Source organism: Orcinus orca, chromosome 16 (assembly GCF_937001465.1).
Source record: "Orcinus orca chromosome 16, mOrcOrc1.1, whole genome shotgun sequence".
Lineage (NCBI taxonomy): Eukaryota > Metazoa > Chordata > Mammalia > Artiodactyla > Delphinidae > Orcinus > Orcinus orca.
The window spans coordinates 49,826,796-49,835,263 of NC_064574.1; the positions used below are offsets into that span (position 1 = coordinate 49,826,796).

The 8,468-nt window shown below is 60.9% G+C and overlaps 1 protein-coding gene and 1 long non-coding RNA gene across 6 annotated transcripts in view; one reads left to right on the forward strand and one right to left on the reverse strand.

The window, feature by feature from the left end:
* Window positions 1-4,398, forward strand: part of RAB11FIP3 (RAB11 family interacting protein 3) — an 81,894-nt gene extending 77,496 nt beyond the window's left edge. For all 5 annotated transcript variants that reach the window (XM_012533159.3, XM_033429325.2, XM_033429322.2 and 2 more), the window contains 5 exons: window positions 1,606-1,687; window positions 2,235-2,372; window positions 2,465-2,620; window positions 2,729-2,869; window positions 2,944-4,398. In XM_012533159.3, the coding sequence (XP_012388613.2) occupies window positions 1,606-1,687; window positions 2,235-2,372; window positions 2,465-2,620; window positions 2,729-2,869; window positions 2,944-3,057 (631 nt within the window). In that variant the 3' untranslated portion in view covers window positions 3,058-4,398. The remainder of the gene's footprint in view (window positions 1-1,605; window positions 1,688-2,234; window positions 2,373-2,464; window positions 2,621-2,728; window positions 2,870-2,943) is intronic.
* Window positions 4,290-8,297, reverse strand: LOC125961481 (uncharacterized). The gene is made up of 2 exons (XR_007472234.1): window positions 8,047-8,297; window positions 4,290-5,705 (listed from the first exon to the last, which is right to left on the reverse strand). It is a non-coding gene; the product is annotated as an uncharacterized LOC125961481 (long non-coding RNA).
* Between the last annotated feature and the right edge of the window lie 171 nt (window positions 8,298-8,468).

Below are 8,468 nucleotides of genomic sequence, written 5' to 3' on the forward strand. Positions count from 1 at the left end.
CCAGCAGAGAACCTAGATGTCCACAAGTTAACAGTCACCTGGAGGTTCCTGCTCATCCTCCCTCTGCAGAGCTCGCTCCTGGGTGGGTAGTGACGGGGAGGCGGGTATTTCACAGTCTTCTTAACTGAATGGGCACCACTCTCAGCCTTCATCGTGCAGCCATTTTACCCTCGTGAATGACAACTCTAGGCTCTTTAGCATGTGTTTACCTCCAGCTCTTAAAGCTGGAAAATACATTTTGACACATTTTCAACAGTGGGAGGTGGCAGGAGGGACTGCACACAGAGCTGTGCTGGGGTCTTCCTGGACGGGAGGCCTCCCCGGGGGCTGGCCTGCGGTGTCACCTCCCGGGAAAGCCTTCTTCCTGGGCCTCGGCACAGTGCCATCCAGTGGACCTGCAGGCCACAGCCTCTCCGTGGGGCCCTGTCCACCGGGCTATGGGTGCCTAGGGGCGGGCCGTCCTGCCTCCCGTGTCTGCCAGCACCAGAGCCTGCACGGCAGGGGGCATCCTGCTGGCTGAGTGGGACATCCTGCTGGCCGAGTGGGACAGCAGCTGCAGGAGCCCGAGGTGGACAGGGCCTCATGAGGCCCTCACAGAGCAAGATGGGACTCGGGGTCACCGCTGCCTGCTCTTTGCACCTCAGTTAGCAGCTCCATGTGCCTGGACCCTGGTGGCCTCCCTCAGCTCCCTGGGGTTCTTGCGGGGGTGAGGACAGCGGGGCCATGGAAGGAACTGGGGATTCTTGGAGAAGGGCTGGGTCTGTGGCTGGGACAGAGGAAAACCGGCAGAGCCTGGGGTGCCAGGAAGCAGGGAGTTGCTTGAACAGAAGCACACGCAGACGACGGTATGTCATGGCTCCCAGTGGGCATAGCTGGGGCACAGTAGGAACCGCCATCCAGAGTGTAACCCAACGTGGACTCCTGCAAAGGAGACCAAATAACACACAGACATGTCCGCTCGGCGGTCCCTGGAGCGTGGACTGGACCCCATGACTGGCCTCCAGACAACAGAGAAGGACCGGGAAAAGGAGAACTTGACAGAGGAGACACCTGGCAGACACACCCCAACCAGGCGATCCAGGTCAACGTCACCCATGATGCGAAGGGCACCTCTCCTCTGTGGGATTCTCCCCAAACCCACAACCTGTCCAGTCACGAGAAGACACCAGACAAACCCAGTCTGAGGGACATTTTACCAAATACATGACCAGACCTGCTCAGAACTGTCAAGGTCATGAAGAGCCCAGGAAGTCCAGAGATTGCTGCAGACCAGAGGGGACAGAGGAGCCATGACGGCTAATGCGGTGCGGGGACACCAGACGGGAAGGAGCGCTGGTGGGAAAGCTGTGTTGAGTCCATGGGTTGGTCATTTGCATTTCCAGCGTGGGTGTGATGAACGCCACGATGGTGAGCAGATGCCTGGAGAAGCCGAAAGGGGCTCAGGGTCCGTGGAACTCACTCTGTGTCTGCAGCTTCTCTGTAAACCGGCGGTGTGTGGAGACACCATCCTGGCTTATAAGAAGCTTTGGCCCAGGGCCCTTGTGTGGGTACGTGTGGTGGCCGGGGGACAGCTCTGCGGGTCCCAGCCTTGTTCTTGTGACCCAGGCTGCAGCAGCTGGACGAGGAGAACAGTGAGCTGAGGTCCTGCATGCCCTGCCTGAAGGCCAGCATCGAGCGCTTGGAGGAGGTAAGCTGCCGGCCAGACTCTCCCCGCCCTCCGCCCCAGGTGACTTTGGGCCATCGGGACCTGAGACAGGTTCTCCAAAGCAGGGCAGCCGCACTGTCGGCCGATGGGCCTGTGGGGGTGTGGCTGCAGGCCAGGAAGCTGTGCTGCTCGAGAGCAGGCTGGTGGCCCCGGGGGTGAGGGAGCCAGGACACACTGGGCCTGGCCGTCCCTTTCCTGGAAGATGCGCAACCCTGCCTGGCTTCCCGGCATCCTTGGGCCTGAAGAGTCACGCATAGATTAACACCTGGTTTGAATCTAGGATGATGTCCTTGAGGGGCTGACTTCAGCTTGACCCCTTGTGCCCCGTGGTCCCCTCCCCACCCGGGGACCCCTGGGCAACTCTGCACCCTGAGGACATCTGAGAGCACTTGGGCTCTGGCCTCCTCCCAGAAACAGTCCCGGGCGCCTCGCAGGCCCACCTGCCACGTGTTGGGCGCAGACAGCTGAGGAGAGCTGCATGGATGGGCGGCAGACAGGCATGTCTCCGGCAACTGTTTCGTTCTTGCAGGAGAAGCAGAAGCTGCTAGATGAGATTGAGGAGCTGTCTCTACGGCTCAGTGAGGAACAGGAGAACAGGAGGAAGCTGGGGGACAGGCTGAGCCACGAGAGGCACCAGTTCCAGAGGGACAAGGAGGCGACCCAGGAGGTGAGCACAGAGCCCCGGGGTTCCCCCCCCATTGGCGTTCAGACCACCCCAGAGGTCCTGAAGCCAAGCTGAGCCAACCCCCGCTGCTGCAGCTGATCGAGGACCTGCGCAAGCAGCTGGAGCATCTGCAGCTCTTCAAGCTGGAGGCCGAGCAGAGGAGGGGCCGCAGCAGCAGCGCAGGCCTGCAGGAGTACAACAGCCGCACGCGGGAGAGTGAGCTGGAGCAGGAGGTCCGGAGGCTGAAGCAGGTGCGGGCTGGGCTCACGCTTCTGGGGGTCAACATGGGGGTGCGTGGGGGCCGGTGCCCGAGTTGGTGGTCCTGCCTCGGCCCAGAAGTGACACCCTGTGTCCCCCAGGACAACCGCAGCCTGAAGGAGCAGAATGACGAGCTCAACGGGCAGATCATCAACCTGAGCATCCAGGGCGCCAAGAACCTCTTCTCCACGGCCTTCTCTGAGTCTCTGGCCGCAGAGATCAGCTCTGTCTCCCGCGACGAGGTAACGCCCCGCCCCGTCCCCTGCGGGCGTCCGCAGTCTGGGCACCTGGCACCGACCCCTAGCTCCTCCCACAGCTCATGGATGCCATCCAGAAGCAGGAGGAGATCAACTTCCGCCTGCAGGACTACATCGACAGGATCATCGTGGCCATCATGGAGACCAACCCATCCATCCTGGAGGTCAAGTAGTGCCACTCAGCGGGGCTCCAGCACAGCACACACGCAGCTGAGACCGAGGTCCCTCACCCACCGTGGAGCACACAGCTGGGCAGGGCAGGGGAGGAGGGATGCTGGGACCGGAGCCTGCAGTGGCTCTGGCCTCTCGCTATGCCCTCCTTTCTGCAGAGAATGAGGGACAGTCTCTCAGGCTGGGGTGAACCCCTCTGTGACCTCTCCCACGCTTCCTGCCTTGTCAGGGAAAAAAGGAATGAAATGGGTCCCCGCCGGGGGTGCTACTCCCTGTGCCCGCCAGTCACCCTAACCTGGTGCCATCCAAGTCTCAGCCACTCCTGGATGGCATAGAAGCCCCAGGACCCTGGCGCCAGACATGGTGGGGCAGGGGGAGGACAAGCAGGAGAGGCCAGTGTGTGTCAGGGTCTGGCCAGGAGCTGTAGGGCCGCCCCCCCCCCCCCAGCTTTCCTGGAGCTGCTCAGGCTGGCACCCAACCAGAAGGGGCCCCTTGGTCCAGCTTCAGGCCCAGGGGCCTCTAGGCCACAGGTCTGTGCTCACGGCCAGCCTCTCGTTGCAGTAACTCTGGGCGCTGGAGCTCCTGTGACTTGAGAGTCATGGCGTGGAATGTGCTGTCTGTATCGGGTGGGTGTTGCTGTTCCCCTCTGACCCTGGGGGTTCAGGCAGGGCTGTGGCTCCCAGGGGTGTGTCCTCTCCTCCCTGTGCGGATCTCCGCTGGCCCGAGGAAACCAAACGTCTGGAACCAGTTTCCTCTGGGAGTTTGAGGTCTTTAGGAGTCGTCCTGTCTCCACAAGGTGCACTTTGCAGGAGGCTGGGGCGGGCAGGCTCTCACAAGTACACAGTTCAAGGCCTTCCTGGTGGCTTGGGGGCTCCTTCAAGGAAGCCCCTGCCCGGCACTTGCACTGCCAGGAGCAGCAGCATCACCCACAGGGGCTGCTGGGCCTGCCCCCCGAGCCTGAGCGCCAGCCAGGAGCCTCCGGGTGCTCCCAGGTGGGCCAAGACCCTGCACACAGGCGGGCCACCGTTGTGTGCGAGCGCATACGTGAGGGTGTGTGTGTGCGTGCGTGCGTGAGCAAGCGTGTGTGTGGCTCTGTGTCCCTCCACCCTCCACGTGGCCCACCTTCTACACTAAGATTTAAGACGTTGCCTCGTATTGTATATTTTGGGGAAAGCTTTGGGTGTAAATCAATGTAAACTTGGAGGAGAGATTTTTCTATCGTGTAGAGTAGGTATTTTTTATAGATTGAAGGTTGATCAATTTTTTAATACTTCTAAGAGAGAAAACTATCTGTGTATACACATGAAATATATATATGTACGATAATAAACACTGGAACTCTGCTCCCCGCCCAGCTGTGACCCGCCACACAGACTGGGTCTGTTTCTGTGAACACAAGCTGCTCTGAGACCTTCACGCAGACGCCGGGCACTGGCTGGCACGCTGACCCTGTTTTCACCCCCTCGAGAAGGATTTCCAGGCCGAGCAACAGTGGCCTGGATGATGTAGGAGCACGAGGCCGGGGGACCCAGCACCGATGAAAGTTGGTGCTGCATGTGAGGGGGCTGACGGGCGGGCCAGGAGCTCCCCATGGTGTCATCTGGGCTTGGACAGCAGGAGGCCTTCTGGTCCAGCCAACCCCTCTCAGAGGCAGCAGGATTCCCCCTCCTGTCTGGGCCCACAGGGGAGTCCAACTGGGGATGCTCCTGGGGTGGGGCGACGTGGTGGGGCCCCAGGGCCATGTGTTCATGGTAGGACACAGCCCCCAAGTGCAGCCTGGCTGCTGACATGGTGCTGAGGGCCAGCCAGGCCTAAGTGGGTAGGGGCAGACACAGTACCCAAAGGAAGACACAGGAAAGGCAAAGGCACCATGGGATTGGGCAGGAAAGGCTTGGCATGGAAGCCAGGGAAGGAGAACTCAGGTGCCACTGCAGTCATGGGGATGCCGCCAAGGAGCTTCTAAGGGTGAGTGACCAAATCTGACTTGAAGGGGGGCTGTTAGCTAAAAGTCCCCCAAACTTGACTCCCTGGCCTAGGCATCTCCCACCTCCTAGCACGGAGCTACCTGTGTACCAGACACAGATGGAGAAACTGGGTCCCCACCCGACCACCCAGTGGGGCAGAGAAGGGTTTGAGCCCAGGTCTGCTTCCCACTCAGCCCCTGGGTGATGAAAGGTTGGCCTGGCCTGCAACAAGCAGGGCCCCCAAGGCCTTGTCCTCAGCTGGGGGTGTGGCATTAAGACACTCTGAGGGTCACCAGGAGCCCTGGGTGCTGTGTGAGTAGCACCGAAGGGGCAATTGGAGGGTGTGGATGTGTCGCAGGAGTTCCTGCCTGGAGCCGGCATCCCTGCCAGGATTCGGGGGAGGGCCTGGAGAGGATGCAGGCCCCCAACCATGCTCCTGCGGCTCAGAGGGGGTAGCTCCTCAGAGTCAATACATACATCATCAAGTTCATTAGTGGGGGGCTTCCCTGGTGGCGCAGTGGTTGAGAGTCTGCCTGCCGATGCAGGGGACACGGGTTCGTGCCCCGGTCCGGGAAGATCCCACATGCCGCGGAGCGGCTGGGCCCGTGAGCCATGGCCGCTGAGCTTGCACGTCCGGAGCCTGTGCTCCACAACAGGAGAGGCCACAACAGTGAGAGGCCCGTGTACTGCAAAAAAAAAAAAAAAAAAAAAGTTCATTAGTGGGGCTGGGACTTGTGCCTGGCCACCCCCAGGGCCCAGTGCTTGCCAGGTGCAACCAGTGGGCCACGTGGCCAGGGCAGCCAGGGAGGGCAGCATTGTGGTGGGGCCTGGGGTGCGGGCTTCACCCCCAGACTCTTCGTGGAGTTGCACAAGGGGGCCGGCTCAGCACTGGGGGTACCGGGGTGCTCCAGCAGGTTCAGGAGGTCAGTGGGGGCCTGGAAGGGCCTTGTCCCTAGCCTTGCTGCACTGGGGACATCTCTGCTGACCTGGGAGGAGGCCAGTGCCTCTGCTTTGACACCGGGTGATGTCCCGGGTCTGTCCGTCGGGAGCTTGAAGGGCCCGTCTCTGTCTAGGAGAAGCTGGGTGTGGGGAGAGGCCTTTCCATCAGGTGAAGCCAAAACCAGGAAGGAGCTCCTCCCCGTACCCTACTGAGGCCTGCCAACCCGTTCCATTTCCACTCTCAAACGTGGGGGCCTGTCTGCAGTCCAGCTGGTCCCACCAGCCAAGGCTGAGATCCTTGCCCTGGTCCTGCAGGGGTCCCAGCCCTACTAGAGACAGAGCCCCCTTGGGACAAGGTGGGGTGGGAGAACACATGACAAAAACCCATTGTAAATGGAAATGGCAGTGCCTCGCTGCTGCACAGGAAGAGCTTCCTGGAGAGCCCAGGCAGGTGGCCCAGGCGGAGTGTGCCCAGAGGGTGCTGGAGGGGACCGCGGAGTACACATGAGGCCACTGTCAAAAGTGCATCTCTCCCGTGTGGGGAGCCCCCACCCCCAGCCCCAAAGCAGATCCTGTCTCAAGTCAGCTCCTCCCCCACGTTGCTAGAGCCCCGGCTTCACCCTTCAAGGTCTTGGCCAAAGAGCACAGAGCAAGACTGCCCCTCCCCTGGAAGCAGACTGCTGGCAGGTGGCTGCACAGCTGGCCCCAGCCCCTGGTTCCTCGTGCCCCACGTGTACTGCCCGGGTCCTTGGCTCAGCCTGCTCCAGCCTGTCCACACTAAAGGAAGGGGTGCCCGCCTTCGCCCCCAGCCCTGTGGCACCAGCGCCTGTCACTCCACCTGCTGGTGGTTCAGAGACCAGGAGATGGAGGCCCTGTGAGGGCATCTCACAAAGCAGGTGATTACGGGTCGTTATGTAAAACCTGCCAGAGCACAGGTGTGTCCTGTCCTCAGCCGCCTGCTGGCCTCAGCTCCCACGTGCCTGTCACACCACGGAGGGTCCCTGTGCCCTCATCTCCATAGAATCTCCACTCCTTGAGAGCATTTGTTCACTGCTGTGTCCCAAAGCTGCGAAAAGCACGAGTGAGACCTGCACAGGGACACTTGAACTAATGCCGCCCCCCACCCCCTCTCCCCTCTGGGTGGCCATCTCCTGAAGGTCACTTATCTTCTGCTTTATAGTTACTTAAAATTTACACCTATGTGACTGAGAACATTTAAGATGATCACAGGTTGACCGTACAGATGCGTCCCTGGTCTCGCTGCTCTGGTCCTCTTGCTGCCCCTGCACATGAAACCTGTTCCTTCCAGTTCCCTCCTGGGACAGTCTTGAAGAATCCTCCTGAGGCCCTCTTCTGGTGACTGGGCTCTCTCCCTATGACAGCAGGCCTTGGCCCCTTACTGGGGAGAGCTGGGATGCTCCTGCTCTCTCCCCACCCCCACGTAGGGACTGGCTCTGCAAAACCCTGCAGTGAACTGGCAGGAACCTCAGCTATCAGGTCACCAGCCTCAACTTCGGCTGTTTTTCTTGTTGGGAGGTTATAGGGCTGTGGACACCGGTTCTGGCCCAATCACCCCAGGCAGTGCAGACGGAAGAGGGCTGGGAAGGAAAGGGACTTGTGGTCACTGAGCCACCACTAGGAGTCGGCCCTTGACTCCATCCTCTAGTGATTCTGCAGCCAGCAGGCCTTGGTCAGAGGCCTGTCATTGTCACCTTCGTGCAGGTAAGGAAGCTGGAAGTGGGCTGAGTCCCCAGAGGCACTCAGGAAGCAGCTCTGTCTCGGCTGTCTGAGCCCAAGCACCTATGATTGGGACGTGGGTGTCCTGGCTGCAGCACCTGGAGAATAAGATGGAGGTTTTCCAGGAGCATTCAGCGCTGTCCCTGAAGGTCCTACTGGCTGGACGCTGGAGCAAACATTACCTAACCTCGCCTTGCAAAACTCCTCTCCATCTGGAGGCAGAATTGGACCACAACCACTCTCCTTAAATCTGTCTTAGCTTAGGGGCCTTGCTTCCGTGTCTCCTGCATGGGCCGTGCCTTCTCAGGATCCCCACGCGCCCCTGAATACCAGGGTCCCTGGAGCTCCGACCTCAGCATCCCCACTCCCCGCTGTGGCTTCTCCGTGCTTCGGTTGTGCCTGGTAAACCGCTGACACCAAAGCGCTTTCAGCAGATCCTGCTGCCTCCACAGCCTCTAGGCGACAGAGGGACCTCCGGCTGCCCAAAGGACAGGGAGCGGCCGCCCCTGAGGAGGCTCTTTGCGAATGGGGGCGGATTCTGCTCAGAGGCCCCCCGCTCACCACACCGGCTTCCTTCCTGCCAGGCGCCGGACTGCGCCTCCCTCCGTCCTCCCAGCGGCGCGGGGTGCTGGTTTCCCCGGTGGCCGAGGAGAAACTGGGGCTCAGACAAGCAACGTGCCCAAGTCACACTGAGTGGCACGGCCTTGGGTCAGCCCAGGTCGGTCCCAGCGAACCGGAGCTTCGGACCATGAAGCCTTTGCGGGGACCCGAGG